The 19,760-nt window shown below is 39.6% G+C and overlaps 1 protein-coding gene across 9 annotated transcripts in view; it reads left to right on the forward strand.

Moving 5' to 3' along the window:
• dock9b (dedicator of cytokinesis 9b) overlaps nt 1–19,760 on the forward strand; it is a 136,238-nt gene that overhangs the window by 63,763 nt on the left and 52,715 nt on the right. For all 9 annotated transcript variants that reach the window (XM_036569875.1, XM_036569880.1, XM_036569881.1 and 6 more), the window contains exons 5-13: nt 1,991–2,060; nt 5,004–5,099; nt 6,980–7,114; nt 11,718–11,892; nt 13,637–13,692; nt 15,785–15,859; nt 15,957–16,097; nt 18,477–18,683; nt 19,579–19,701. In XM_036569875.1, coding sequence (XP_036425768.1) covers nt 1,991–2,060; nt 5,004–5,099; nt 6,980–7,114; nt 11,718–11,892; nt 13,637–13,692; nt 15,785–15,859; nt 15,957–16,097; nt 18,477–18,683; nt 19,579–19,701 — 1,078 coding nt within the window. The remainder of the gene's footprint in view (nt 1–1,990; nt 2,061–5,003; nt 5,100–6,979; nt 7,115–11,717; nt 11,893–13,636; nt 13,693–15,784; nt 15,860–15,956; nt 16,098–18,476; nt 18,684–19,578; nt 19,702–19,760) is intronic.

Consider the following 19,760-nt stretch of genomic DNA (forward strand, 5'->3'; position numbering starts at 1 on the left):
CCAGAAGTCTGTGTGACCTTAATGAAGACCTGGATGCTATTTGAGCGAGTTTTTGAGGGAATATTTTTTACAGAAATGATTTGGGCTATTTGGGTGACTGTTACGTTGTAGTGTTTAGTACTGCAGCTGCTGTTATGTGGAGTTGTTCTCTTCCATGCAGGTGCAAAATTTTCACAGGAGACAAAACAGTGAGGTGACCGAAGGCGACCGTAGTTATAACTAGTTTTTCTTCGTTGGTTTGTTTGGGCCTTTATAGGGGGAGAGAGAGAGAGAGAGAGAGAGAGAGAGAGAAATCATTGAGACAAGCAACTGAAGAATATTGAAGGATGCAGAGGCCTACTGCCTTTTGGCCTGTTTGTTCTTGAGAAATGTCCTAAGAAAAAGTCTGCGTCAGATTCATGACGTGTGTTTAAAAAACAGAATTGTTCACACCTTTGTGCTCTTGAGTGTGTAGATTCTGTTCTTACCTAAGAACAAATCCCAAACAAAAAAAAACTGGTGAATGCCAGAAGTGGGTTTTAAGAAGAAATTTCTTTGTAAGAATGGTTGGTGAATGAAGCACATTGTCCTTAATCTGCACTGTGACCGTGTTGACATTGAGGTCCTAGAGATGGAGCCAAATCAGGAAGCATATTTCTGCACAACAATAGCAACACAGCTCTTCCTCTTCAAACAGTACAGTATCGTCATGCTGCAGCACAGCACAGGCCAGGGCTGCTTCAAGAATGGCCGGATAGCACAAAGCAGGCCAGCTATAGCATACTCAAAAAACAGATTAGCTCATTCTTCTTATATACAGACTGAGCATGTTTGTCATTCATTAGCTGGAAAATTTCACACACAAACATTTTAGTAGATTTAGTGAAACTACTCTTGGCTTCAATTAATGCCGGCCTTACAGAAAACGACTTTTCAAGCGATTTCACTGTCACCAACAAATTTCCAACGTTGGAATAAAATCATGAGAGTCTTGCTGGAGTTGTGTCACGCTTGCGTCATCTCGATCGTTTGGTGTGAGGTGGTCAGGATGGCTGTTTTAGGTCAGTTTTTTTCTCGTCTTCACTCTATGACAAAATCAGCCATGTTTAATATTAACGTAAGGTTTAAATCTTGGTGCATGTAAATAGTGACGTACTAAATGTATTCTGAATATGTTACTTTTGTGTGTATTGTAATGAAATATATTACTGAATACATTTGGTACAGTGTATTCAGTACTCGTAAAACACTACTTTTTCAAAAAGGTGTGCCCAGCTCTGTCTGTTAGCCATGAACATCAAGCTTTCATGTGCTTATGCACAAGATTAATCACAGTCTGATCATCTAAACCAGCATTAACAGAGAGTCTTCATAAAATAAGCTACAATATGTTTGATTTTTCTGAACCGTTCTTGTTTTTAACCCAGTTGTACAAGATGAATTAGAATAGTTATATTTTTATGAAGTTGTGTCATGGCCTTTGAAATGTGTAGCAATAATTTTGAAGGTCTAATTGAAAATGTAAGGAGTAAAAAGTAAGTTTTTTTTTCTTGGAAATGTAATTTAATTTATTTCAGTACAACTTCAGTACAAAAAATAAATAATACACTTACTTAAGTATTTATACTGTTGTACTGTAATTAATTTAAAAATTAATGTGATCTTGAATTTTATACCACCTAACTCTGTGCAAAGAAAATGTTCTGGTCAGCATTAATGTAAAATAAAGCATAGCTTGTATAAGGGGAGCTTAGACAGCACTGTAGATGCCCATTGAAACAAGCACAGGCACAGGCCTTTCGCCCAGAGGATATGAGCTCCACAGTGAGCTCCACAGATGGGCCGAGTAATGTTTTACAGCATGGAAAGCAGGACCCAGAACTGCTGCTTGATCACTTACACACACATAGGAGTTCCTGTTTTTTGTATTATGTGCATTTGTGTTTTAACTAATACAAACTTAAGCACCCGCTCGCTATGACCTCTCAAACTTGCGGTTATTGTGTTGCAGTAAAGTTTCTCGGCCGGAGAAGCTGCCCACTCACGTGTTCGAGGTGGACGAGGATGCAGACAAAGATGAGGTACATCAGCATTACCCATGATTCCACTGTGAACCTTAAAAAAGAGAGTGGGAGAGAGGCAGAGAGAGGGAGAAGTGTGGTGAGTGATGTGGTGAAATGGTTCTTTGGCTGAACCAGCCTCGTTTCCCCAATGTGGCGACAAGCAGAGCAGCGTCTGTCCACCTCAAAGACCAGGATTTCCTGTTTAAACAGCCAGTCACATCGCGTGGTCGGATGCTGGGAATGAAAAGGACTTTCCCACATTTCAGCAACATCGTGCCTATTTCTGACAGGACTGACCAGCTTTACAGAGAGTTTGGTCATGGCTGGTCAAATGGTTCTCTCTACTTGCTGGTCTGTTGTAGGCTGGAGAAAATAAAATAATCAAGAAGCATCAATTAATAATGGCAGACTGTCCCAAGGCATCTTCACAGAAATCCACATCCAAGCCTCTAACAAGTGTTACCAAGGCTACGTTCACATTACCAGGTTGACGTGGCACAAATCAGATTTTTTCCCCAAATGTGACTCAGATCTGATGTTTTCAGGGCTGTGTGGACACACAGATCTGATCTTTTCAAATCCAACCTGAGTCACTTTCATATGTGGTCCTAGATCGGATACGTATCTGATCCGTGGCCATGCGACCTTAATGTGACGCTCAGATCGGAAATCATGTGCTTTTTTTCAACTGCATGTGCGCCATCATTCAGCGTTACCATGGCAGCAGCGCCGAACAGAAGTCAAAGCCTGTAAACGGTGGAAAAGCAGCTCATCTCACCTTTTTCTCCTTCGTCTCGCTCTAATAATGAAGCTGAGAGCTGATCAGAGTTAATTATCTTCTCAGCGAAGCTCGTTCTGCTCGTTAGTTTGTGCTGATGATGCACGTGATTCATTCATGTGACGTTACTGAGTAGGATGAGCTCATGCAAGTCATTTCAGGACGCCGGTTCGTTCACAATAATGACAGATTTGAATCACTTACCTAAACAAGTGTGAACCATCGTGTCAGAGAGATCGGATTTGAGCAAAGAATTGGATTTGAGCAATGAGGCTTGTAATGTAAATGTAGCTCAAGAGCCCCAGAGGCAGAAATAAGAGCATGAGAAAGAAACACTGAGAAGAACTGACACTCAAAAAAAAGTCCTGGTGGACAATGCATAGCAAATTTACAATAAACAAATAAGAGTTTTCATTAAAAACATGAGTCTAGACGTTTCAAAAAAGCCAGAGCAGTATTTCTCAGGAATGTTGTGCGTGTTCATGTTCAGACTTCTCAAAAAATAAACTGCGTTTTGCATTACAAGGTTTGCAACAGGATCAGAATCACAGTCTTTATTCACCAAATACCAGATGTACAAGGAATTTCTCTTGGTGCAGCATACAAGTAAATCCAATAAGATAAATATAGAAAAAGAAATGCTATATACAACCATAAAATAGACGGAACAGAAACAATCTACAAGCGTTATAAAGGATGTGCAGTGGGAGGTAAGTATAGATACAACCAAGTACTGAAACACTGAAGTACAGATGTACTAAAAAAATTGAACAGCAAAAATAGAAATAATTTCTGATGTATGAAATTTAAGTTTGCAGCCTTGCAGTTTGAGCAGTCTCAGTGGTGTGATGGTCAACACATAAATATGTAGTAAAGTAGCAAAGTCTTTAGCGAAGTCTGTTTATCTGTTACATATATATCGATGCTGTCGGAAGAAAACCTCATATCTCCATTTTTGTAGTTTTTAGTTTTTTTACGTAATTTGGAAATGCCTGTTGCCCTTTATGTTCTGTATACTTTTCATTAATAATGGACTAAAAGAAACGACCCAAAACGACTTGGAAAAAAGTCTGGTTCCATTGACTTACATTAAAAGTAAAGTAGGTTTTTTCCTTCTCCTGTAAAGTTACCATTTTGGAGATACGAGGTTTTCTTCCGTCAACAGCGATACATATATAAGATGTTGTCGGAAGAAAACCTTGCATGTCCATTTTTGACATTTTTCAGTTTTTTACATAATTTAAAAATACCTGTTACCTTTTACTTTGTATGTAAATTTTATGATGAACGGACTAAAAGAAACGACCCAAAACGACTTGGGGAAAAAAGTCTGGCTCCATTGACTTACATTAAAAGTAAAGTGTGTTTTTCCTTCTCCTGTAAAGTTACCATTTTGGAGATACAACAACTGACAACTGACAACAGCAACATATATATATATATATATATATATATATACATATATATATATATATATATACATTTCTAGCCTGTAGTTTCATACGTCTTTTTCTTGTTTTAGCTGCACACATTTTTTAGGCACTTGGGACACAGGCATATTGTTTTAGACAGTGTTTTTAGACAGCACCAATGTTGTGGTATTGCAATTGGGCCAATTATTTTCATATAGTGTGAGCATAAAAATTGCAGGTTTTGGCTGTACAAAACAGGCGACTCAAATATGCAGTGGTTGCCACCAAAGACCAAGATTCCTAAATTCACACAGTGTGTCTGGCTTTGGTATTTTTCCTGCTCTAACGAATTTAACTTAAGTCTTGTTAATTAGCTGATGAGTTGACTCAGTTGTGTGGGGAGCAGAGTAAGCGCTGAAACATGCAGAGCAGGAGTGAAGAGGATTAGGACTGAGGAACACTGATCTACACAACTGCCTTTGTGGCCACACGCTAGCTCAGGAACAGGCTCCTTGCATGCTGTAACTCAGAGATAAAATACTTTAGAGAGTATAAATAATTGGACAGGTCAAGTGGAGAGACTTCTTGTTCAAATACAGATGAGGTTCTTCGGATTTTCTCACATAGGAATGAAAAATCTTCTCTGGAGAGTTTACAGTCTCTTTTTTTCTCAGCTTTTTCTCTGTGGCTCTCTGTGGCTCTTCCTTTCTCTGTGTATACATGTTTGTATACTCTTCTGTTAAGTGACTGGTTCCTCTCTTGTCTCTGTAGGACGCAGCATCTCTGGGTTCTCAGAGAGGAGGTGTGGCCAAGCATGGCTGGCTTTACAAAGGCAATATGAACAGTGCCATTAGTGTCACGATGAGGGTGAGTAATCACACACAGCTACAGACGGGCACAGGGTATCAATTCAGTAGCTGAATTTAAGGCCTTAAAATTCTTAATTTTTTTTATATTTTCTTGAATAGGTAACAGTGTAATTCCACTGAATGTACTGTTTCTGATTTATCTATCCACAAATTGTTATACTAAAGAGATTCCGTCTTTGTTGAGCTGACTGCGTTAATTCAGTTGCGCTAGTGGTGTTTTAATACCAGAGTACTTTATATCAGCTATTAAAAAGGGCGTAAGAATCTTCTGTTTAACCCGTATAAACCGATAAGCTAACCTATAAGAAAAAGTAACGTAATCAGTTTTTCCATCGTCTACATCTTATGTGCAACTTCCCAAAGATAACGTCACACACTCCTGTATGAGGTGGGATTCACTGTGTGTGGAGGGATTTAAAGCTTTATTATACAACAGTTAGTTCCGGCCACGCAAGCTGATTGGTTGAGAAGCGTTCTAACATTCTTTTTTCACAAACACTGTATCACTCTGCTGAGACGCTGTTGCTAAGCAACTACTTTGACAGCTGCAGGAGACACTCAGGCCATTTGAACCTTTTTACTTCTTACTTTGCCACAAACAGAAACAGAAACAGAAAATGGACACTTTTAAGATCACATTTGACCGACAGCCGATTTGGTCAGACTCTGAAGATGATTCCCAAACTGTCATCACCACTGAGCAGTTTTTCAGTCGGCAGCTATGACAGAAGAACAGATAAACAACTTGAAATCAGCCAGAAATGAACCGAATACCATTCGCAAAACTAAATGGGCTGTAAGATGCTTTATAGACTGGCTGGAACAAAACAACATTAATACTGATCTAGCAAAAATTTACAAAACTGAGCTAAACCTGACATTGCGGCAGTTTTATGGCTCAGTCCAATTTGGTCAGACTCTGAAGATGAGACCACATGTTTGGCGAATGGTATCACCGCTGTGATTTTATTTCACGATAGCACACTCCCTCTCGTGTTCTGTTGGTTAATTAGCTTTCAGTAGAGCAGTTTTAACAGCCCTCTGTTAAGTGTACATGACTGTAGCACACGGCTGCTGTCGCTGTCCCACTTTGCTGTCGCCCACCAACCCCCTGGGAACGTCTGTCCAGACGCAGCTGTGTCTCTGTTCATGTACTGCTGTGCTGTATAGTATGTTTAAAATAGTGGCACCATCAGTGGTGGATTAATTTGCTGCACTGTTTGAGACACAGATGATGATCTGCTGCCACGCCAGACTTTCATTCCTGTTACGCCGTCACCATTTTCACTTTATCAAAAAGCTTTTCCGTCTCATCCAAGCATCCAGACATTTTGTAGGTTGTTTTTTTTTCCCCAGTATTTAGGCATTTTTTGAATTTCTGGCTTTTCCATGTTTTTTTTATGCACATTTGGATAAAAGACGTGGCTGGAAGGCCCTCAGTAGATACCCTAAAGGCCTTCAGTCATACCATACTGACACAGCCCACATCACAGACCATCTGTAGGTGAAAGTAAACATGCTATGTAGCGCCACATTTGTTGTTGTTGTACCGTTCTGCCTCAGACTGTCCACCCGTAATTGTTTTTGTCACGTTAATGCACTTTTTAGATTGTATCGTGCCGCCCTCTGGACCCAGTACACAACATTCACTCAACAGTACTGGCAGGAAGAGAAGTGGGGGCAATCTGACTTCCTGTTCCTGATCCATTTCCCACGCTTTTAGCTTCCCCAGCGTTATCTTTAGAACTTTTGTGTTTATATCTACTATTTTTACATAACTCTCTCTCTCTCTCTCTCTCTCTCTCTCTCTCTCTCTCTCTCTCTCTCTCTCTCTCTCTGTCTCACATTCTCTCTCTGTCTCTCTCTCCTCTTCTCCAGTCATTTAAGAGACGATATTTCCAGCTGGCCCAGCTGGGGGATGGATCATATAACCTGAACTTCTATAAGGATGAGAACATCTCCAAAGAGCCTAAAGGGACCATATTTCTTGACTCCTGCATGGGGGTAGTGCAGGTAACCATCACTGTGGGCTACAGTACATTGTACAGGGCTTGACATTAAGCTTCTTTGAGAACTTGTCCACATTTTACTGGCCAAAATCAGTTGTCCATGGGAAACAAAGGTCAAAAAAAAAAGTTTATGAAAGTGTTACAAATTAGCTCATTAGCTTAAATTAGCTTAAATTAGAAAGAGAGAGAGACAAAAACTAGAGAAAATGATTCAGTGCTCCTTTTCTTCCAGCTTTCCTGATTTAGGAGAGAGAGAGAGAGCAAGAGAGAGAGCAAGAGAGAGAGAGGGAGAGAGAAGGAAATTCTTCAAAAATAATCATATTAAAAACTGTTGCAGTTTTATAAACTATATTAAAAGAGGTGCTGAGAACATTTAAGCTGCTTTATTCCCTGAATGAACCCTGTCTAGCCTCTTATGCCACTGTGCGCTCCTTTGAAGTGGTCCGTCGCACAGACTACTTGGGCAAAGTGTAAAAATATCTTCTCCTCCATAAAAACGCCTGCGAAGCAGATACTTGTTGTTCTAGTGTTCTTAAGTGCAGCAGACTTTGCTGTCGTTCTGCCTTCAGCACTCTGTACTCGTTTTGCTGTTGTCATCAACTGGACGGCTTCCACAGTCCATCAGAAGACGATGCTAGACGTGTAAGGAGTAAACAGCTCTATATGGAAACTGTGCCAGGCAAAAACTGTAGAGGGAAATTTAGTGAGAATCACTTTTCAGAGGCCCATGTGTTCCAGATTTTATTTATTTTGTTTTTGCGATTACCTCTGTTCTCAGTGCCATGAAATCTTTTTTTGCATTTAGTTCTGATCAAAGACTTCATAAGATAATCACCAGATAATCAATCAGAACAAAGTGACCCGTCTTTTTTATTAGGATACTTTTTAGGATTTAATCCAGTTTACAAGCCAACTGAAATTGCAGGCCTTCAAGATTAGGGCATATTTATATTTGTTTATGATACATTATCCTGTGTATAGACAGTAGAAGTGGCAATATAATGATATTTAGTGTTATTGCGAAAAATTACATCGTATTATGTCAGTGTGGTTTTCTGATATTATCTGTGTTTAAAAAACGCTGACCAACTGCATGTTTTATTAAAAAAGTTAGAGCTAAAGTTACTTATTAATTCATATCCATCAGAAAAGTTACAGTAACTACCAATACTATACAGGTTTACTTACTGAAACTCAAAGTGATACCAGTAAGTCGACAACTTAAGTAGTAAGTAAAACATTAGCGGTGCAAACATTAGTGTCTCTTTCTTTATGTAGGAAAGCATTTAGTATTTTATTTAGGTTATTTAGTTTCATATCCCTTCTTTTAGTTGAATGCTTGACATCTTATAGGCTTGGAGTGCTTTAGTTTGCACAACTGATGATCAAGCAGGTTTGTTGGATTTTCAGTTGGACTCAAAATATTGATACATTATAGTTGTAATATAGATGTAGGTCAGCGGTGTCCAATCATATCCCCAAAGGGCTGGTGTGGCTGCAGGTTTTCACCCCAAACAAGCTGAAGTACACCTGATTCTACTAGTTTAATCAGTTGGTCTTAGTTGGTCACTTTAATAAGTCCAGTTTAATTAGATTTAGTAAAGCACAGTAGGGTCATTCTACAGAAACGTCCACTTTTTTATCTATCCATAGGAGTTACTGGTGTTACTGATCATCACTGGTGTTGCACATAAGAAAGGTAGCAAACCCCATGATGTCAATCATGGAATATCCACTAAAATATGTAATTTAATCCATTTGTATTCGTTTTTGACAGTTACTTCAGAATAAAGTAGGTCACACCAGTGACATCAGCTAAAAGCTTCATATGAAATCATGAGCTAAATGAGAAAACCTCTGATAACTGAAAGACACAGTGGACTCACCATGTGCTTTTCTTCATAGATCCTCAGAAAATAGGCAAAAGGAAGTCAAGTGATGTCATCAGTGTGATTTTATTTCAAAATAAGACTAATGGGGCCACACCTTTCATTCTATATTTTATAATATTTATTTGGCATTTGTTTTCTTTATGTCATTTAAATCATATATTTCACAGTCATGTATAGATTATTTTAGTTAAAATTGCAGAAAAACATGTTTTTTACCTCAAAATATGGCCTCAGCCTTTACACATGACTGTGAGGACGAGCTCTTCTGTGGTGACTGGAATTCTGTATAATTAATTTAAAAACCAATATTGCTAAATTGAGGCTCAAGAAGATGTAATTGTTAAAATAACTTATTGTTTTATTTTAAAATATTAATAAATTCTAACCCTAATATGTTTTTCAAGTGTAATATATCTGTAAACACAAGGGACACAAAAATGGATGTTTCTGTAGAACGACCCAGTAGTGTTTTAATTTGTGATAATATTTTTTTAAATGTAGCACTACCTCAGAAAAACAAAATATAATACATATCATGTGTCGAGAAAATTTCTTGACCAAAAAGCTTACAGTCGTATGCAAAACTCACTGGAAAAATGACGATGATGAAATTCTATTTTTATGCACATATTGGGGAAAAAACAAACAGAAATTATGCATTGAAGTGTGATCTCTGTAGAGGGTGTGTTATTTTCACATAGAAAATCAACACGTCATTTGACCAGGGGTGCACAAATTTTTGCACTTCGTCCAACTCCCTAATCTCTCGACCAGAACAAAAGTTCTCAGTATTCCCATGGAGCCACTTCTGTAGCTGTTGTTTAGGGCCGAATCAAAACGGCAGAGTTCATGTCGCCACTATCTGTAACATCTATTGACCGATGTGGCTAAAATAGGCATATAAATCATGATTAGTCACACTGAACTGACTTTGAAGTCCAGTTGTATGCTGTGCGTGTGTGTGTTTGTGTGCTTGTTTATGTATGGATGGTCAGCACTGCAGGCAGGTGGGCTTGGTCTGACAGGGTTACAGAGAGAACACAAAGCTCAGCCCAGTTCACATACGGAGGTCCCTCCTACTGACCCAGTCTGCCAGATTTTTCCATGTTTCCTTCTCTAAATGTGCATTTGAGAAGAGAGAGAGAGAGAGAGAGAGAGAGAGGGAGAAGGATAGAGAGAGAGAGGGAAAAGGAGAGAGAGAGAGAGAGAAGGATAGAGAGAGAGAGGGAGAAGGAGAGAGAGAGAGAGAGAGAGAGAAGGATAGAGAGAGAGAGAGAGAGAAGGAGAGAGAGAGAGAGAGAAGGATAGAGAGAGAGAGAGAGAGAGGGAGAAGGAGAGAGAGAGAGAGGGAGGGAGAGAGAGGGAGAAGGAGAGAGAGAGAGAGAGAGAGAGCTTGCATTCCTTTGCTTTGTTTTTGCACTGGCCCTCCTGAAAGAACAAAACACTCAAGTATTCCGTTGGTCTGTGTATTTTAGCTTTGGGAACTCTGAGTATGTTCACCATATTTTTCAAAGAAACGTTCTTCTACAAATTTTTACAGCTTAATATGACAGGTGCTCAGCCAGCATTTTAATCTTTTTCACCAGGTGATGTAGATGATAAATAGTAGTTTCAGGAAGTTTATTATTTCCAGAAGTGATAAAAGAGAGTGAGATATAAATCATCACACTCATATCAACAGTTTTTCTTGTGCCTTTTAAACAATTGAATATGCCAGCCATATGTTATATTGTGTGAACATCCAGTGATGAATAGATCAATACAAAAGCTCCAAAATCGTGTTACATAAACAATAAAAGTGAGTTAAAGTTAAGCACGTTTTTTACTTCGCCTGTAAACCATTTTGAGGCAAAACAAATTTATTTATATAGACTCATTTACCGAAGTTGAAGTTCTCCAGCCAGTTTATATTTTGTTGTTTTCTGAGTGAAATAAGTGTATATCGTCTACAGGGAACTTAAATATGGCATTTTTCTGCAAATTGTAGTGCACAGAAAGTTGAGTTTCTAAGTGAAAATAAGTTACACATCCTCTACAGATGTCACGCTTCCCTCCGTTCCTGCTGTCTCTGCCTCCCAACCTCGGCACTACATTACCCAGAATCCCACTCCGGATCACATGACCTCCGATCTCCCTCACATGACTCTACACTTGTCTGCCTCACCTGATTACTGATTAAACACACCTGTTCCTTGTTCTATATGCATGTTAGTTTAGTATATAAGCCCGGGCTTTAGCTTAGCTCATTTGAGCGAATGTTGCCTTTGTTTACAGAGCCTTATATTCTGTCTGATGGCTGTATTTTGTATGACCCTCACCTTGTTTGTTTAACATACGAAACATACTAGTTTTTAATTTTAATTTATAAAATGTGCCGTAACTTTGAAACGTCTCCAGTATGTTAAATTCAGCAAATAAATGGTACGTGTGTATTAAAATGTGTATAAAGTGTGTTGTCCGTAGAGGATGTGTTAACTTATTTTCTCTTAGAAGCTTAACAAATGTCATTTGACCAGGGGCGCCCAAACTTTCGAAGGCAATTGAAAGTGCTTTACATTAATAAAAGCAAATCGAACATTGGAAAAAAGACAAAAATGAAATAAGAATAAAAAAATATCAGACATACGGGCTTTTGTTATGACAGTGACATTGTGCATATCTAAGGCTTGTGTTAATTGTATGTGTTTGTGTGTGTGTGTGTGTGTGTGTGTGTAGAACAGTAAGGTGAGGCGGTTTGCTTTCGAGCTGAAGATGCAGGATAAGAGCACATACCTGCTGGCTGCAGATAGCGAGGCCGAACTGGACGACTGGATCAGCACCCTCAACAAGATCCTGCACAGCAGCTTCGAACTGGCCATGCAGGAACGCAGAAACGGAGAGCTACACGACGGTGTGTTTGTGTGTGTCTGTGTGTGTTTTGCCCATGGCTGCCCAAAGTGTCCTCAGAGTTGGCCTGTGTTTGATTTGTCCTGTTACCCTAACCCCACCCCTTTACCCAATTAGAGAACAAACACATCATCGCTGTCAAACCGTCTATGTCCATTTTTGACGTTTTCTTTTTTTTTATTTAAAAGGTCCAGTTAGCCTTTTCTTTGTGTTAAAATATAATGATGAACAGAGCAGTAGAAATGCTCATATATTAATATTAAAACCATATTAAAACCTAAACTTTATTGTAGGGCTGTGTTCACAAGGCTACATTGACACTAGAGACGGGAGTATTCAGTTAACTGTTCAAGGTGGTAGTATTCAAATACTGACATCACTTTTTGCAAGCAGCGTCGCCGCGAGACACAGCAAAACACTTTTGATGAGGCGCTAACACGAAATAAAGGATTTAAATATTCTTTATCTTCTAGACGAAGTGTGTTCATATGTTCAGGTAAAGTGGCTCGATGTTTTTAAAAAAGAGCTGCAGCATGAAATTTGAGTTTTACGTTACGTTTACGTCGCGTCGTGATCTGTAAGTTTATTGGCCGTTTGCAAAGCAGAAATCTGATTACTGTCTGATTCATGTAGACGCAGAGTTTTCCTATTATCTGATTACTCAAGTTCATGTAAACACACTTACTGTGTGCTGCTATAGATTTGTGCAAAAACAGTGCTGTCACCTAAAAAGGGAGTCCCTGCATTATTTTTGGCCAAAGTCCAAGTTTTTTTTCAGTCCCAGCAGTTTACCGGATATCCGTTCATGAACGCTTACGGACACTTACCAATACCCAAAATTAGTCAGAATGCGCGTCCCTACATGACAGCTACATAAGCTTTTCATGACAGTTGACATAAAACAACATAAACATTTATAAAGCTTATTATTGTAAAATCTGTTTTCAAAAATGTGTTACTAAAAAAACTTTTTTTGTTCCAAACAGTGTAAGAAATAGAAATATGCAGCAAACTCATTAGTTTAATCTTTAGTTTAAATATCACTCATTGCATGTGTGATTTATTTAATACATTGATTCTAGTTCATTTTAATAAGGGTTTGTGTTGCTGATAGTTTTGGAGTTTACTGTAAATACCCCATGGGTCTCAGGCTGAGTGCTGGGATTTCCTGTATGATAGCATTTGTCAGAAACTCCAACCCTGTGCTTTATAGAGAACTAGCGGTTGGGCATAATGGAATAGCATGTCTCTGTATGTTTTTACATGTGCAGAAGAAACGAGGGTAAGGTGGACCTTTGTTTGAGTTAGTTTGAACTGCAAGGTTCACTCACTTGTGTATTTATATAAGCGGATAATGTGGGTGTGCCTCGAGTGTGTGTGCGTATGTGTTCTGTGGTGGACCACCCATACTTTTTAACACCAGCCTGGTGTTGCTAGAATTTGCCCACAGCGTAAACGCGTTCTCTATATCACACCCACACATACACCTCACTGTCAGTAACACCTCTTAACACCTCTTAAACTCCTGGGCTTTAACACTGTTATGAAAACGAGACCACACATTCCTCTCTGACCACTGCTACCAAGCGAGCCAATCAGAGCTTAAGATCCTGTGGTGGGAGTGTGATCTCATAATATAACTGTCAGCTAGAGATGATATCCTGACTGCCATACCTGCACTGTTGGTTTTTGTGCTTGTGTTTTGTTTACTTGTTTACTAATCTAAGGACCTTTTTGCTCCTTTATAGATGACGATTTAGGAAAGCCAGAAATCTCTTCTGGGAATTTCCAGGACAGTTTTCAGGTACCAAGCACATGCTCACATGCATATGAACTGGGATAAAATTTTGGCTAATTCCTTTGACTAATAGCTGACCGTCATTATTCAGCAATTAAAGGCCTCAGTATCCTTTTAGTGAAATGAAGCTCGTGAGGGTTGTGTGAAGCCAAAATCACCCCTGCAGGCTTATATGCTCACATACTATGTATGTTTTCATTTTGGCTGATCCACCTGTGAATGATGGCACACCTCTTTGGAGTTTGCAGTGCTGGCAGGTGCACGACACAGTGAGCGACCTGGCGCACGACGTCTACGATTGTTCATTTGTCACCTTGCTCAAGTCACATTGATCACCAAAGCCAGGCTAATATTGTTGCAGCAGGAATTATACCAAGGCCTTAATTGTTAATTAGAATGAACACACACTTACGAACGCACATCAACTAAATTCTGTTAATGATCTGAAATATAAGTGTTCCTTTTATGGTCCATGGAGCGTAGTACTGATAGATGAGGCCAGGGCCAGGCATAAGTGTGTGTGTGTGTATATATATATATATGTATATATATATATATATATATATATATATATATATATATATATATATATATATATATATATATATATATATATTGTTTTTAAGTTTTTATCATAATTTAAAAGTGCCTGTTGCCCTTTACTTTGTGCGTAAATTTCATGATAAATGGACCAAAAGAAACGGCCCAAAATGACATGGAAAACATTCTGGTTCCATTGCCTTACTTTAAAAGTAAAGCATGTTTTTTCCTTCTCCTGTAAAGTTACCATTACTCATTTTTAATTTACTCATTTAAATAAATATATGTTTCATAAAGCTACTGAAAGTTATATTTACCACTCATTACCAGCCCATACATGCATTGTCCATGTACAATTCAGAATCTTTAATGATAAACTTGTCTATTCATATAGAGGCTGTTGTTTAGTGGAAATGAAATAAAATTAAATTAACTTTTTTTTTAATGAATACCACTGAACAATTGATATATTTGGTTAACAATTATTCGCTTAATCATTTATGTCCCTAATATAAACACGCAGATGTGCAGAGGGTTCAGTGTGTTTAGAGACTGTAGCTGCTCTGTTTGAGCTGACCAGTACTGTGTAGCCCTTCACATAAGCAATTTAGCCTGTGTGCTTCTGCTGATAAGAGAGTGTCTGTGTGCACCTGTGAGGTTGGTCTGTGTGAGTGCAGCTCTCAGATAATGTTTTCCAGCCATTTCACGCTGAGATAATCACTGTCTGGAAAACACACATACACACCCACACACACACACACACACCCACACACACACACACACACACACACACTGCATCTTTCAAAGGCTGTTACTGACCAGATGTCCTTTGACTACTGTTCTTAAAACTCTCCCTCTCTCACTCGCTCTCTTTTCATCTGTCTCTCTCCCTCTGTCTGTTTCTTCCTCTTTGTCTCTCTTTCTGTCTGTCTCTGCCTCTTTCTTTCTGTTGCTCTCTGTATCTCTTTCCATCTCTCTCTCTCTGTGTCTTTCTCTCTCTTGCTCTTTCTCAGTCTCTCTCTCTGTCTCTTCCCATCTATCTCTGTCTCTCGCTCTTACTGAGTCTGCCTGTCTGTATGTCTCTCTCTCTCCCTTAGTCTCTTCCTTTCTCTCTGTGTGTCTTTCTCTCTCGGTCTCTCTCTCTTTCTGTCTTACTTTCTCACTCTCAGTCTCTTTCTCTCTTTCTCTCTCTCTCTCTCTTTCTCTGTCTCTCGCTCTCTGTCTCTCACTCTCTGTCTCTTTCTCTCTTACTTTTTCATTCTCAGTCTCTCTTTCTCTCTCTCTCTCTCTCAGTCTCTTTCTAGCTGTCTCTCTCTATCCCTCTCTCTCTCCTGTCTCTATAATGTCAGTCTGTTTTCTCCCCCTCCCAGCAGGGGCTAATGAAATATTGATTCATGGCTGATCTTCTAGCTGTTACACCCAGGCTAATATGTCAGTGAAATTCTTGGTACTTGAGTTTAGACTCACTTTATCATGTTTCTCCTTAGCATTATAGTAATTCCAGCTCATGTCTGCTGCTGTTGGCTGGTTTGACCGGTTTATTCTTTGGATTTGTCAGAGCGCCAGAGACATCGAGTCCAAGATGCGCAGCGAGACTCGTCTGAAGCTCTTCATGCTGGATCCGGACACACAGGTGATCACACAGGGGCCTGACCTCAACTCTCGCTTTACAGGGTTGACACTAAGCCGTGTCACTAAGTGCAGCCTGTGTTGTGTGTGTTCGTCCGTAGAGGCTGGATCTGTCAGGCATTGAGCCGGATGTGAAGCAGTTTGAGGAGAAGTTTGGCAAGAGAGTTCTGGTCAGCTGTAATGACCTGTCCTTCAACTTACAGAGCTGTGTGGCTGAGAATGAGGAGGGGCCAACTACTAATGTAAGATGCACACATGCATACATCTCAGGTGTTGAAGTGAACGCCTTTTTTTTTCTCCCCAGTTTTTAAGCCTTGACTGTTCGTAGTCTTGGACGTATTGTTATAATCAGAGGTGAGTAGTTCAGGTCCAGAAAGTACAAATCCTCCCTATGATTTTCTTTCAGCTGTCTGGCTTTTCTGATCAGCTTAAACCAGCAGCAGAGCTGTCCAGGCAGTTGGAACGGAAGATTTTTACTTTCTGGACCTGAATTTTCCACATCTAATCATAACATATTGTGGCGTCGGCATAGAAGAAGAAGACGTGGGGAAACATAGCGTTTCCAGCAGGTGCCTCTTCATTAACACAGCAGCAGGGGAAACCCGCCACTCAGCGCTGTCTTAAAGGCTGGGAGGCAGGCTAGGTCACCGCCAACCATACATCTCACAGATATAATAGACACTAAACCCTCCAACCTACCCCACGACCCAGCACATTAGCGCACCTACAACACATTTACATATCCCCAAACCCACAACAACAAATTTTAACATGTTTTTAAGTCTCTCACCGCTGCCACGGTGGTACCTGTGGTGCTCCGTGCTCGTGGATCCGCGGGAGGAATGGCCATGCAGAGCCACGAGCACAAGCAGGTAGCAGGACACTACAAAGTAAAATAAAGTATGTGCCTAATTATCGGCCAGACTGTAGTTCTAATATAGTAGCTATTTTTAAATGTACAAATCCAAAAAAATCTTGGTGTATTGTTTCTGTATCTAGGGTCCAGTACTGCATGAATCAAGGGTGTCATACTGAGTTCCTTCCAGGTCACAGCTCTGCAGAATTTAGCGTTCCTCCTCATGAAGCACTTCTGATTGAACCAAAGTAATTAGTAAGGCCTTTGTGAGTAGAATTCAGAGTGTTAGAAGGGGGAAAATGCTATCTCTGCAGAGCTGTGTCCCAGAAGGAACTTAGTTTGACACCCCAGTAAAAATAGTTCCTCTGGTCACATTTGCATAATCATTGTATTTTTGAATATACATCTGAATCATAACATAATAAACAAATTGAACTAAACTGTTGTAATATATGAGATTTCATCATACACTAAATCATTTGCTGAAGGGTAGAAAGAGAACTGAGTCCTTGTGAGGTCAGAGATTTATAGCCGTAAAACACACACACACACACACACGCGGTGCTGCAAATTTACAGGACTGATGGCCTTTGCCAGAGTGCGTCTGTGTACTCTGACTGGCATTGCTGTTTGACTTGGTATGGTGGGACGACTCTGTCGCCATGGCAGCAAGCCAAACAGCATGATTCCTAGAGAACTGTCTGATGCTGGTTTCCTGCTGTCACTTTCAGGCCTTTAGAGAGGCCTTTTGTACGGAGGTCCGGAAAGACCATGAGCTGTTGCTATAATTTTCTGGATTGTTACCTTGAGATAACAAGATAATTAACTCGTTATCTCAAAATAAAAATCCCAGAAAATGATAACTACCTCATGGCCTCTCTGGACTTATGTGCATGTGCGACTTAGTAAATCGCTGCTGTCGGAAGAAATCTCCAAAATGGTAACTTTACAGGAGAAGCAAAAAACCTACTTTACTTTTAATGTAAGTCAATAGAACCAGACTTTTTTCCAAGTCATTTTGGGTCGTTTCTTTTGGTTTATTCATCGTGAAATTTACATACAATGTAAAAGGCAACAGGCATTTTGAAATAATGTGAAAAACTGAAAAATGACGAAAAATGGAGATACGAGATTTTGTTCTGACAGCAGCGAAATGCTAATTTAAAGGGGAATTCCACCAGTTTTTCAAAATTTCTGCATAAATCAATAAGATTTAAAGTCAATCAGAGTAGTTTGATGTGAAACACTATGTTCTAGAGAAACCTTCCAAGTCAGAATTGTTCACAGTGGTGATGATAGGAAGCGACTGTCTGAAGAGCTCAGTGTTTCTAAAAGCTGCTTCACAGAAAGTGATTACATGAAATTCATACAAGCACATTGCCTGATACCTGAGACATTGTTTAGCTTTTAGACAAGCTTTTTGCCTAAAATGTATATTTTTTATTCCATTCATAGCAGAGGTGGTACATGCAAGACATATGGCAAAGTAGTATGTATAGAAAAAATCTCTTTTTTTCAGATTTACCCCTTTTTTTAACATCATCAACACTGTAAATAAAAACTAGAAAGAAATGTTGGTTCACTGGTTTAATACTGATATGCAGAATTTAAAAAATGGTAGAATTCTGTAAACATGTTGTTCCTCTGGTTTCCTCCTGTCGGTCTGTTTGCCCACCGCAGTTGTTGAGACAGTATTCATTTCCCAAACTCACTCAGACACGCAGGCACATTTACAGAGATAAAGCTCTGGACTGTGTTGTTGCAGGTGGAGCCCTTCTTTGTATTGCTGTCACTGTTTGACGTGCAGAACAGCAGAAAGATCTCTGCTGATTTTCACGTGGACCTGAATCACCCATTAGTGCGCTCCATGATCTCTCCGTCCAGCGTTGTGATTAACGGAGCTGTGGACACTTCACACATGTCCACGCAGCTCAACGGGCTGCCAGAGGGGGCACTGCAGTACCCCACACAGGTGACTATACTCTACTCACTAATCCTCCTCCACTCTTTTGTCTTATTAGTGCCAATTCCACTATATTCCAAAGTTTCAAATCACTTATCATTTTAATAATTATTTTTTTAAAGTTTTTTGGGGAAAAATAAAAAGTTCTTAAATGATAAGTAATATGATGTAATTATGTACAGTAATGTGCCTAAAGACCACTGTTTTCAGCATCAGGGAAAAAAGCTCACAACTAAACAACAACAGAAATGCACTGTTGGATTTTTCAGTATGTAGTGTGTCCACTTCGCCTTTATTACAGCTTCCATTCTTTCCTGCAGACTTGCTTTAGGTTTTTTTTAAAGAAATCTGCAGGGAAGTTTTTCCACACCTCCAAAGTTCGGTCTTAGAAGTTTTTGCTTCTCATGATCCAAAACATATTCAGTGATGTTGAGGTCTGGACTCTGGGGTGGTCAGTCCTTTTTTTCTGAGAACTCCTGCAGATTTGTCTATTTCCTTTTCACAGTAAGAGCCTCTGACAGCTATGCACCCTTTCAGACCCATAGTGCTGAGTCATCTTCTCACAGTGGAAGGACGGACAGAAACACCTGTGGATGTTTTCAGATCTGAAGCAGCTTGATTTTCTCCTCTCTCTCAAGTGCTGTGTCCTCTCGCGCTTTAAGTGCTGTTTATCTGGTGGTGAAAGTTTGGTGGTCTTCCAGGCCTTGCATGGTTGTTAGGAGTCCCATTTTCTCTACATATTTTCAACCTCTTTTATATGATAGTTCAAGTGCTGTCATTAAAATATTTTATATATATGTGCTGCAAAACATTTGGTTTAATTCAGTTTTTCCACTGGCCACAAATGTGTGGTCAGTTTTTTTTGCCTTATTTAGTAGTTGAGCCATGTCTTTGTATTTCTCAGGGAGTGTTCTCGGTGACGTGCCCGCACCCCGATATCTTTCTGGTGGCACGGATTGAGAAGGTCCTGCAAGGGGGCATCACACATTGTGCTGAGCCTTATATGAAGAGCTCAGACTCTGCCAAGGTACCACAGTCACTGAACTAAATAAAACCACATATGAGGAGTTCTAACTCTGCCATACC

Source organism: Colossoma macropomum, unplaced genomic scaffold, assembly GCF_904425465.1.
Source record: "Colossoma macropomum unplaced genomic scaffold, Colossoma_macropomum, whole genome shotgun sequence".
Taxonomy (NCBI): Eukaryota; Metazoa; Chordata; class Actinopteri; order Characiformes; family Serrasalmidae; genus Colossoma; species Colossoma macropomum.